Source organism: Sminthopsis crassicaudata, chromosome 4 (assembly GCF_048593235.1).
Source record: "Sminthopsis crassicaudata isolate SCR6 chromosome 4, ASM4859323v1, whole genome shotgun sequence".
NCBI classification, from domain to species: Eukaryota; Metazoa; Chordata; class Mammalia; order Dasyuromorphia; family Dasyuridae; genus Sminthopsis; species Sminthopsis crassicaudata.
Genome location: NC_133620.1, coordinates 195343268 through 195356606, shown reverse-complemented (window position 1 = coordinate 195356606; position 13339 = coordinate 195343268). Strand labels below are relative to the sequence as shown.

Genomic DNA, 13339 nt, shown 5'->3' with positions numbered 1-13339 from the left:
TATAAAGTGGCATCTGAGGTCTCTTCTACTTGTAAATCTATAATCTTCTCTTTTTGGATCATATTTGGTATTTACATCTTTCACTCCTCAGCTAATATTAGCATTCATTTAAATGGGGATAGAACTGGATCTGAGATCTCCTAGTTTGAGTTTCCCAGTTGCTCCTCTTGGGGCAACTCCTTTTACCAATACAAATGGGCACATTCTCTGTAACTTGCAAACTAAGAAAGTTGCTTAGGACATTAAAAAGTTAACTGGCTTGCGTTTTGATGACCCAGCAAGTGCATAGGAGAAGTAGGCCTTGAATCTAGGCTTTTTCCCTCCAAAGCTGGTTCTTTCCACTATCTCAGTTAAAATGTTAGTTTGGTTTTTTTACTAAAATGAGTAGTCATAAATACTATTATTAATTATTTATTCTTTGTTAGTAACAGAAGTAGTTCATCCATATTGTTTCCAATAGTTCCTTGAGGACAGACGCTCTAGCTCCCTGGGTCTACTGCTTATATATTTTTGCATGGTTCTTTCTACTTAATGATACCTAACCTTAAGACCATCTCTGCATAGTATCATCCTCAAGCCTTTTTTTTTTTTCTCATAATCACTTCTTCAATTCTTATAAAACCCTTCCCACTAGCCCATGCCCACTTCCTGTTCTGCTGCCTTGATGCCAAGTGGCCCTTTTTCTCATTTCCAACCCAAACCTTCTACTTAGAGCCAGAGACTGCTAGCGCTTAATCTGACTTGAAAAATAATCAAGTCCACCCTACCTCTCAGGTAGTGGAAACTGAGGTTTGTACTGTTTCTGTGGCTATCATATGTACTCAGAAAGTGCTAAGGTGTGAGGGGCTCAACATTTCATACAACTTAATGAGCTCCATGAATTGGTTCTCTGGGGGACTGCCTTAGATCCATTGAAATGAGATTCTAGTGGAATCTCTACGGCTCCTTTTGCTGAAGGTTTTTCAGCTCCAAGGAGCTGAAAGGTCTGTGTACTTCATTCAGATTCTGGGCTATTTCTAACATTGCTGGAGTTACATATCTAAATGGATCTTCTACCAATTGGCAGGCAGTTGGATTATTTATAACTCTGGGGAATGTGGGAAGATGGCCAGTGGAAATCTCCTATCTTACTTTGGAGTATACGATAAAAGCAACAAAATGGTTAAGTGAAACGCTCTGACTAAACTTACTACTACTATTACTACTATAACTACTTCTACTACTACTATAACTACTACTACTACTATAATTACTACTACTGCTACTACTACTACTACTATAACGACTACTACTACTATTATAACTACTACTACTATAACTACTTCTACTACTACTATAACTACTACTACTACTATAATTACTACTACTGCTACTACTACTACTACTATAACGACTACTACTACTATTATAACTACTACTACTATAACTACTTCTACTACTACTATAACTACTACTACTACTATAATTACTACTACTGCTACTACTACTACTACTATAACGACTACTACTACTATTATAACTACTACTACTATAACTACTTCTACTACTACTATAACGACTACTACTACTATTATAACTACTACTATAACTACTTCTACTACTACTATAACAACTACTACTACTACTACTATAACTACTACTATAACTACTTCTACTACTACTATAACTACTACTACTACTACTTCTACTACTACTATAACTACTTCTACTACTACTATAACTACTACTACTACTACTTCTACTACTACTATAACTACTTCTACTACTACTACTTTAACCACTACTACTACTACTATAACTACTACTACTACTACAACTACTTCAACTACTATTATAACTACTACTACTACTACTACTACTACTACAACTATAACTACTTCAATTACTACTATAACTACTACTTCTGCTACTTCTACTACTACTATAACTACTATTGCTACTTCTACTATTACTATAACTACTTCTACTACTACTATACTTCTACTACTACTATAACTACTACTGCTACTTCCACTACTACTACTATTACTATAACTACTACTGCTATTTCTACTACTACTATAACTACTACTACTTCTACTACTACTACAACTATTACTACTACTACTACTACTATAACTACTACTTCTACTTCTTCTACTACAACTACTTCTACTTCTATTTCTACTACTACACCTTCCCAGCACTTCAAAACTGCAAGAAATGCAATAAACACAATAATCATTAAGAGTTTAAAATGCAAACACCACATACAGAAGGCAGAGTTTGAGCAGATAAAAAAAAAAAAGGTTCAAATGTTGATATAACTATGGAGGGCTGATTAAAATAAAAAACAGGCGAGTAGGAAGAAAGACTAAGACCCAGTGATTTGTGTCTGCTCTGGAAGAGGAACAAAAAAACATGAGGAACAGACTGAGCCTGGACTTTTCTAGAAAACCTAAAATAAAGATATAGTTGCTTTTTAAAATAAAAAGTATTATGACAATATTTGATAGAGAGGAAAAGTGAACTTGATAATCAGGACCATGACTTAATGGAGTGAACATACTTATAAAAACAGAAGAGATTGGAGAGAAAAATAAGAAAGCAGAATGCATTAGAAAGTAAAAACCAAACAAGAAATACAAGTAAAAAAAGATTTATATTATTTTAACATTAAAAAAAGTAGAGCTAAATTTATTATAATATAGCTGAATCCAAAAAAGCAAGAGCAAAAATTATAGTAATAGTAAAAATAGATATAGTCAAAAGAAACTTTGAGGCATAATAGGGCCAATATATTGGAGCCTGGTAAGTAAGTAGCCTTATGTCCAAATCTAATGTTTTTTCTTTTAGATTATGAATAGTTTTATACTTGTCTCATAAAGTTGTGAGTAAAGCACCTTGTAAAACTTAACAGACTATAGAATATTTAGTTGTGATTATAATTATTCAACTATGAAGTGCTTTCATTGTTTAAATAGTCAGTGCTTTAAAAACTGAGATTTTCCTCTAACATCACAGGAATTTTCAGCCCAGGCCACAATACCTGTTGTCTTCTGATGGAAGAACTTTCCTCAATTTATGGTACATACCCCATCACTTGGAGGTACTGATCATGTTCAAAACTCTGCCAGAAAAGGTTTGTATTTTCTAAAAGACTGTAAGAAAAACAATTTATTTTTATCTTACCTTTTAGTGTACCAGTCCTATAAAATAGACTATATTCCTTCAATTATGTCAAATTCTGATTTTCAACAAGTACCCGGGGTGCCCAATGGTTACTTTCCCCTAACTAACCAGCATTTTCTCATAGATTCCAAATATGATTTGTTTGCTTTGTTTTTTCTCATGTCTTATTATTTCTTTGGATTTTTTTTTTGCTCTTTCCAAGACATTAATGTTCTCTTCTCAGGCTTCCAACATTCTTCAGTAATCCTTGGTTTTCTACCAAAAGTCTTTTTTTTTTTAAGAAAAGAAATTCAAACCCCACCCTTGAATCCCAGAGGATATATATGTAACTGCGACTACATACATAAGTCAACTGTGTACTACTTTGGCATGGTTGATCCATGACTTTAAGAAACTATGTCATTGAATGTCTATAAAAGGATGGATGCAGATACAGAGGTACTGAGTGGTGCTGGATCATAGATAGGCCAGCATCTCAAACTCATAATGTGTAACATGAAACTAATTGTCTCCATTTAAAATTTCTTCATGGGGCAGCTAGGTGGCGCAGTGGATAGAGCACCAGCCCTGAATTCAGGAGGACCCGAGTTCAAATCTGATCTCAGACACTTAAGACTTCCTAGCTGTGTGACCCTGGGCAAGTCACTTAACCCCAGCCTCAGGGGGAAAAAAAATTTCTTCATCCCCCCCAAGTATTATTATTCCCCCTCCCAAACTACCTTGTATTTCGTCATATTGTATTTATTCTCTTTATATTTATCCTGCATATTCTTATATTGTACTTGTTGTCTCCCTTATTAGAATGTGGGGTCCTTGAGAGTAGAGATTATTTTATTTTTATTGTATCAGCATTTCTAGCATTTAGCACAATATCTGACACATAGTATGTGCCTGAAAAATGTTTATTAGTTGATTTTTCCTCTTATCCTCCCTTTCCCTACAACTCCTAATTTCCATAAATGAAACCAGCATCCCTCCAATTACACAGAATTAATATCCTAGAGTCTTCTCCCTTGTACCCCGCATCCAGTCAAATACTATGTCAGCTCTACTTTTAAAATATCTTTCCTATTTGACTTCTCCTTTCTTCTATGACTTCTACTCTCCAAGTTCAAACCCTTATTGCCTGTTACCTGGACTATTTTATTAATTTTCTAACTGTCCTCCCTGCCTCTCCTCTCTTTCCTATTCAGTTCATCCTTACCACAAGATATCTAAGTAATATTCCTAATCTAAACTACTCTGATCATGTAAAAAACAATCTACAATGTTCAGTGGCTTCCCATTGCCTACTGAATAAAGTAGAGGCAGCTGGTGGTACAGTAGATAGATGGAGTTCAAATTCAACCTTAAATCTTTACTAGCTAGGCAAATCACTTAGCTGCTTCAGTTTCTTCATCTGTAAAATGGGGATAATGACAGTACTTATCTCACAGGATTGTTATAAGGATCAAATGAAATAATATTTGTAAAGCACTTGGTAGATAGTAGGTGTTATATAAATGTTTATTCTCTTTCCTTTCTTCCTTATCCTGAAAACCATGTTTTACAATCTGGTTCCAGTTTCCTTTTTAGCTTTCTTTTTTTTTTTTTTTAAACAACACTGTTATCCCTATTCTCTAAATTTCAGCCAGAATGTGCTTTGTTCTTTTTCTCCCCCCTCTCATCTTTATACTTCTGCTCACAAGGTCTTCCACTCCTGGAAGGAACTCCCTCCCTCCAATGTTGTAGATTGAAATCTTTTCCTCTATTCATTCACTGGTTTTTAAGTAAGATTATCTGGCTTAAGACCATTGGGAGCCACAAGTGAATAAAAATGTGCTTGGGGATCTCCATATTTGTTTGAATTTTACACAGTTAATATTTTCCCATTGAAATCTTCATTGACTGACTCTTCTCCCCATCCCACCCCCGCCTTCCATTTGAACTGATTTCTACTACATCATATTTCTCATAGCATTTTGTCTGGAGCTCTCTTTTGTACCTTATCCCAATCCTATATCACAGTTATTTGAATTAATATTTCTTACTTCATTACTTCCTCCCTTATTACTTCATTAGATTATAAACTTCTTGAGAATGATGTCTGTGTCATAGTTGGCTTTGTGTCCCTGGTACCTAGCTCAGTGCCTTGTACCTGGTAGGAACTTTTGTCATCTGTCCATTGATCTAAATTTGTACTTTTCATAATGATTACTTCAGAGTGTTCTTGTCCTCCTCTCTAAATAAAGTTTATTTGACTTAACTGTGTTTATTGGAAACGTAACAATATTATCTGTTATAATACTATAATTATTGTTCTTCTTCACTTGTTCTTTAAGTATAAATATTAACTAACCAATATTTAGTGGTTATTTATTATATTAAGTACCTATAGGAATATTTAAAACTAAGTCATCTTATGCCTTAACTATGCTGAGTCTGTGCAAACCTAGGTCCCCACTGTGAAATATTAACTGTGTAAAATCAAACACATGGACCCTCAAGGACATTTTTATTAGCTCATGGCTCCCAGATAATCTTACCTAAATACCAATAATTGAATAGCCTTGACAGTAGACAAAAAAACATCATTGATACTCTGAAGGATCAATCAGTCAACAAGCAATTTAGTAAGGTGCAATAAATATAAAAAGAAAGAATGAAACTATTCCAGAACCTTATCTTCAAATGACAGACTCATGACTTTATTATTGATAAATGACTTCATTGATGTGTATGCTATCTCCAAATGATGATAATAATAGGTAATATTTATATAATGCTTACTGTGTGCCAAGAACTATACTAAGTATAAACATATACATATATCATAAAACCATTTCCATTCAATCAGCCCACTTTCTTTTCTAGTGATCCATAATCCTAATTCATTAATTGGATATTTTCTCCTGCAGATATTACTCAATAAATACTGTGATCAATATTTAACTCTGTGTTTTTAGGGAATGTATAATTGCTCTTATTGACACACAATTGCTTAGGCTTTTTTATTATTGCTTACTATTTTGCAGATGATGTAAAGCCTTCCTAAAATGTTTCTTCATGTATTGGTCTTTCTTTTAGGATGCCTTTAGGGCCCTTAAACTCATTCTGAAGATTGTAGCTCCCCTGCATGACATCGTTGCCTATCTCTTCAGCTTTGCTAAACTTGGAAATGACAAGGAATATTTTGATTTACCTCTAAGCCCCAAACCTCTAAAAGCTGACTGGGGAGGAATTGAAGGCATTGGTAAGTGATAAACTTGTCATCTTTAATTTTATTTTTTAAGCATGCTTATGATTTCAATGGTATATGGAATGCCTGGTGAGGAAATTGTTCTATTAGGGTAGCTTTGGCATGCTTTCTGTTAGAGAAAATTTCTGTTAGAGAAAATTTACAGGGAATACTAAGAGGTTACATAACTTGCTAAGGGTCACAAAGCAAGCACACATCCGTAGCTTCACATTAGATTCAGCTCTTCCTGACCCTGACCAACTCTCTCTCTGCCACACCATACTCATTGTTATGAGCATCTCACTGTTATAAATATTTTGGAAATACCGACTGAAATTCGTAATAGTTGGAGAGAACCAGAGAGAAAATTGACATAGTTGTGGTAATGGCCACTGAACCATCTGCCTTATAGTTTCATAGAGGATTTTTTTTTTTACAAAATCAATTCAATAATACTCATTAAATAGTTCTCTATCTTACTAACTTTGTAGAATTTTATAACGGGAAGAAGTTTGTCTCTGGAGTTAGAGGTGCAGAGTATAATCTCTGCTTCTGAAGCTCTGTAACTTTGGATCCCTCCACAGACCTCAGTTTGCTCACCTGTAAAATGGATAATTTTGACCAGGTAGCTTCTGAGGTCCCTCACAGCTCTAGATCTTTTATCTTGTTTTATAGTTTCTAAAAATACAGTAAGATGCTGAGACATAAATTAATTTACTTTCCCTATAAAGGTAGAGGCAATCTTGTCTTAATTAACAAATAACTGATGACTTCTTATCAAGAATTGCTTTTTAAGAAAGCATGCTAGGGCACATGATTCTATGGTGTAAATTCAGACTGACCTATAAAGGACAGAGAACAAAATTTGGCTTGTTTGTTGTTTTTAAAATTTATTTGGTTCTATTAGGGTTTTTGCTAATAATTAAGTTCATTATAAAATAATGAAATTACTTTTTGTTTTCAATATTCTACCAGGCATTCTCCTTATAATTCACTCCTGCCAAATCCATTCTTTGACCTACAAGCAATTTTTCTGATATTTCAGAACTTTCCCAAACCATCACCCTGCTTACTCTGTCTGAAGTGCCCTTTATTCCTTCTCAATCTTGACTCATTAGTTAACCAGTTTTAACTCTTTTATGGTTGTTCAGTTGTTTACAGTCATGTGACTCCCATTTGGGATTTTATTGGCAAAAATACTAAAATGGTTTGCCATTTCCTTCTCCAACTCATTTGAGGAGAAAGCGGAAGCAAACAAAATAGGTGAGTTGCCCAGGGTCACACAGCTAGTAAGTGTCTGAGACCAGATTTGAACTCAGGAAGATGAGTCTTTCTGACGCCTGGCTGACACTCTATTGGCTAGTAGTACCACCTGGTTGTCCATTGAACTCCACTCTATCCATTTATTCTCAAATCCCCTACTCCCTTGTCCTCTTGCTACTCATCATCTATGAAACCCCAACAATGTATTACCCCTACTAGTTTCCTCCTCCTACACTTCAGAACTGAAGGAAGAATGGAACAATAGTGCCTGAGTCCACTACAAATTTATGATTTCTAATTGCACTTGGGCCCTGAAGGCAGTAAGGCAATCCTTGCACTATTTACAAATTGATTTTCTCCCTCACTCTACACAATGGTTGTTCCATTTTCTCTTCTCTAGGTAGCCTCTTACAAGTTCCTGCCTATCCTATCACCTAAAATCCTTTCCTGAACACCTTGCTAAAATACTTTGAGGCCATTCAATGAGAGCTTCCTCATTCTCTCATAATCCTTCATTATCATTTCCTTCTTTTCTCTAGTGACTGCTGAATAATGCTTTTCCTTGCCAAAACCAAGCCCTCTATATGTTATCTTGGTCTTCTCCCCATTCATCTTTGCCAGCAGATTTACCTCCTCTATCATCCTTTCTCATTCCTCTTCCTCTTGCCCTCCTTCTCTCCTTCCCTTCCTTTTCCCTTTCTCTCCCCCTCAATCTTTACTTATTTCTTATCTACTGATTATGTCTTTGCTGCTTACAGACATGCCCAAGGATCCCCAAGGGGAAAAAAAAAAGCAACCTCCACTAAATTCCACCATCTCTGCTAACTAACCTTTTCATGTAGATACATTGACTTAATTGTTGTCCAATATTTAATATATTTTACCATATAGCAACCAGAGATTTAAAAGAAATAGAATTGGATTTGGAGGGATGGGATGGCTCAGGGGAAGTGAGGGAGTGTTTAAATTGATGTAATGGTTAATTTAAATATATTTTCTTTCTATTCCCCTCTGACTAGAGATTCGTGAAATCTGTGTTTATGGATGAAGTATGAGTTGGCTGCAGAATACAGATCTTATATTCTGCTAGCTTAGCATTGTGGGGAGTCATAAATGGGAGTACAGATGTGGGAAAGAGGCAAGAGCATGAATGTCTGTGGAGGAGGAGGAAATGTCTTCTATGTGGGGGAGGCATTGGTAATGCCAGGAAGTTATGTACATTTAAGAGACAGAACACAATCAGTAGAGAGTCAAAAACTTTAAAAAAAACTATTTATAATCTGATGTTGCAACATACACTCAAAACAAAATTCAAAGTGCATTTAGATCCTTTCCTCTTGATTAATTCCGTAATTTGATTTCTGTGTTTGCCACTAAAACTCACAAATAATAAATGAAAAATCAAGATTTGAACCCAGATTCTCTGAATCATGTCTTTCAATTGAATTATAATGTGGAACCCAAAGTAAGATACACTCTGACACTGACAGGGCTTTTCCTATTATATCACACAGCTATTGAAAATAAAAATATTATTTATATGATTTCAAATAGCTCAGAAGTTAGTTTTTTTTAAAAAAAAGAGCTGTATGTACATATATATGCATGTACAGACATCAGTGCTTGTTCACCTTAAGTGAGAGACTAAGATAAGGAGCATTATACTGGTAATACTGCAAGTAATTTAAGGAGAAAGTAGTAGAGGGAGGTCTAGGCTTGCTATAGAAAATTGATAATGGAAATCTAGATAAAGTCTGAGAAAGAAGGCAACCACTTATATCTTTCATCCTTACTTTCTGAGGTGGGACTGAACAGGACAAATATGTAACAAGATAACCCCAAACCCAAGATAGACTATATTAAGAGCCAAATGCCTATATGGATAGTAATGCTGTAGAGTTTTGGAAGAGGGATAATTTTATAGTTTCTAAAGCCCTAGACAATCAATAAAACAATAAACCAAGCCCTAATGTGAAGTGTTTGTTGATTTCTGAGGTATAAATGGTCACATTAGCCATCAGCTTGCATGCCAGTTTGACCTGCCTCCAAAACACCTTCCATAGAGATGGCTGAGTCCTGCTCCCTCATTTTACAAATGAGACCTAGGGAAGTTAGATTTGCTTAAGGCCTTTAAGGCTCCCCCGCTAATACTCATGGGCACTAGCTCTGACTACCCTTCTAATTCTCCTTGACACACCGCAGCACAAATACCCAAGGATCTCATCTAGCAATACATATCAGCCTATGATCACAACCTAAAGGATAATTAATAGTTATAGGCAGGTGTCAAACGGGCTTGGCTTCCTTGTTTAGCTCTTTACTGTCCGCCTTCATGTCCTCTCAGTAGTCTGGATCTCTAAATAGGCCTGAGAAGACAGCTAGAACTGAGGTAAATGAAGTGGAGAGCAAAGTTCCGGGAATGATGAGTAGTGGGCTGAAGTGGAGGGTTTATGTGGAAGTGTAGAGAGGAATGAGTTTTGGGGCGGTGTGAAAGCCAATTAACCAGTTTATGTATTTCTCCTACTCTGTATGCCCATATTTAAAACCATAAGGGAGAGTGAAGGGAGGCATAAACTGGGAAATGTAGGTGATATAAAAACAAAATTAAAATATACTTGTAAAAACAAGAAACTATTCCAATGCTGAAAGCCCACATCTTCCTGGATTTGGATTAGAAGGACATGTCTTGAGGCAGGTACGTGGATGGAGCACAGGTCCTGGCATCTGGAGGACCTCTGCCTTAGACACTAACTATATGACCCTGGGCAGGTCACTTAAGATTGCCCCTCTCACCCCTCCATCCCCCCATACACAAAACACTAGAGGTGTTCAGAAATGTACATCATAAACTTTATGGGCTTAGTTTTCCTGAAAACTGGTAGAGAATGAATGAATGGAGCCCAAAATGTCAAATTGCAAGATAAATCAAATAAAAAATTTAAAAAAAAAAAAGATATTGACTCCACTTTTAGACTGATATAGGAGGAAAGAAGTATCAAGATTTTAATATACCTTTTATTCCTTAAAATGGGAAAGTAGCAATATCAGTCTATATGTAAATTTTTATGCCTCCTTAAATCAACTTCAGAGCTATTTAAAGTCAAAGAAATTGAATTTTCTATCTTTCAGTATAACAGAAAGAATATTTGCATTGGAAGTTAAAAGATCTGAGTCCAGGACTAGAATCTACTACTGACAATTTAAATGACTATAGGCAAGTCACTCAATCTCTCTAAGTCTCAGTTTTCTCATTGGTAAAATGAGTTTAAAATATATGCCTATTTCATAGGGTTGTGAAGACCAAATTAAGAAATATAAATGAAACTACTCCGTCACTTATAAAGTTCTATGCAAATACGTGGTATTGTAATCACAATTAATGAGATTTTAAAAATGTGTGTATTTCAGTTTAGAGATTCCACCTATCTTACCAAAGTAAATTCTTCAACCTGATATTCAAGTGACTTCTGTCTTGTAGCCACAACCTACCTTGCTCAGCATCACTTCATATTTTTCACATGTTCCATGTTTCAACTTGTACTGAACTTGGCATTCTATGTCCTGCCTCCATGGAGCCATCTCTGCTTCTCAGAATTAATTATCTTCTTTCAAGGCTCCTTTCAAATAGTCAGTCAAGAGGTGTTTATTTGACTATAGGCCCGGCATTGGGCTAGTGATCTGTAGGGGATGCAGAGATAAAAATGAAACAGTTCCCTACCTTCAAGGAACTTGCACTCCCTGCTAGGTGCTACCTGGTCCTCTGAAGTCTTCTGGACTTCCTACCCTCTGCCCCAACTTTGATTGTTGCTATCTTCAGATTACTTTGTAATTTACTTCTCCGTCTACAAGGAGATCCCTGTATCTCCTCAGTATAACTTAAGCTATTTGAGGACGGGGATTCTTGCTTCGGCCTTTGTTTTCCCAAAGTGCCTGGCACAGAGCTGGCATTTAATAAATGCTTGATGCTTAATTCAAAACAGTTCTTAGAAGATATGACAAACTCCTGCCATATCCTCTTCCTTCCTCCAAATCAGTAGCTTTATTTGAATTCCAGGTTCAACTCAATATGGAATCAGGCTCTAGGTGGAGAGTGTATGTATGATATCCATTTATTTTTTTAATGATTTTATATAATATTTTCCCTCAATTTCATGCTTGAACAATTTAAAACATTTTCATTAAAGTTTTGAGCTCCAAATTCTATCCCTACCTTCCTCCCTTCCCCTCTCCCTGAAACTGAAAGCAATTTGATATAGGATATACATGTGTAACATGATATCCATTTAAAGAAACCAGGAGGCATTGTAAACTAAACCGCTAACATATCATGCAGATGATTTTGGAACACTGCAAAGCAAATGAAGCACGGAGGGTGTTGGCTGCATATGTGAAGATATGCTTTCTTTTACAGACCTGCTTGATGAAAAATATTTCTATCTTCCCCTTCCCCCCCCCCATTCATGTAGCTCAAATATCTTCTCTTTTGGTAGAAATATCTCTTAAGAGCCAGTGAGATCATAGAGTCATGAAAAGGTTAAGAATGTGGCCAAATTATTTTGAGTCTCTCCAAAAACCATTGTTTTCCAATGGTGAAGAAAAAGGAGTCATATTCACATTAAGTTTTGGCTCCTGATTTTACCTGAATCAAAACGATGCACTGATGGAATACTGAATCCACGTCAGGTACTTGTGCCAAATGTAGGGAAGGACGTTGACAGCCCAGGGTTTGACATCCTTCCATGTGTGATGGTCCTCTGGTGTATTGCTCTTCTGACTACAGGAAGCCTAGAATGGATGATGCCTGGGAAAGAATAAGCCATTATTGAAGGAGAGGGCACCACAGACCTCCCAATTCCTCTTCCTGTTCCTAGAAACAAGATTCAGAAGGCTTTAATCTCCCTTTTAGTTAGCGGATGCAAATGTTGAGCATTGCCATAATTTTGTTCCAGCTTCAAAAAGTGCCTCAGCCACTGGCTTCCTCGACCTTCCTCCAACTCTCTCCTGACATGCAGATACAGTTTCTTTCCTATTTTCTTCTTCCACAGCTTTCACATGCTCTGCTTATTCTCCCCATTCTCCAGAACAGACACAGACACACCTTACTCCCATTATTTCTTTCCCCAACATAGGGTGAATGGGGAGCCTTAATGAGAATATCAAATTGACACTAAAGCAAGAGTTTTAAACTCTTTTTTGTACCATGAAAAAGACTGGTAAAATCAATGGACCCCTTCTTAGAATAATTTTTTTAAAAATTCATAATGGAAGGAAATGCTAAATTTTAGAGTCTAGTTAAATCTAGTGGCTAGAGAATTGACAAATTGGGTCTCTTTTGCAATGGCACCTTATTATAGTCAGGTTGTCATCCAGAAAGAGAACCAATGACAGCTTGCTGTTCGATTTTCAGATACTCTTTTGAACTTTGCTCTCCTGGGCTGTCTTTCTGCTATGGCCTTTGAGGATGGATCAGGAAATTTGAATGCCCAGGACTGGAAATAAGTGCTAGCTTTTAAAGCTGCTTCTGATCTAAGTTTTCTTATTGGTATTAACCCTGAGAAAGCAGCGAATTCATAAGGAGTAATGATCAGTTAAAAGTCCCCAGAAACTTTAAGAAAGGAGGTCTGTAACCAAACAATTCTTTAGGTTTCTTTTTTCCCCTAAGCTCGGAGCTAGAGCCTCATAAATCTT

The 13339-nt window shown here is 36.0% G+C and overlaps 1 protein-coding gene across 1 annotated transcript in view; it reads left to right on the top strand.

Moving 5' to 3' along the window:
* LOC141566082 (uncharacterized) overlaps positions 1 to 13339 on the top strand; it is a 207149-nt gene that overhangs the window by 126449 nt on the left and 67361 nt on the right. The window contains exons 33-34 of the mRNA XM_074310125.1: positions 3004 to 3121; positions 6238 to 6403. Of these exons, the coding sequence (XP_074166226.1) occupies positions 3004 to 3121; positions 6238 to 6403 (284 nt within the window). The remainder of the gene's footprint in view (positions 1 to 3003; positions 3122 to 6237; positions 6404 to 13339) is intronic.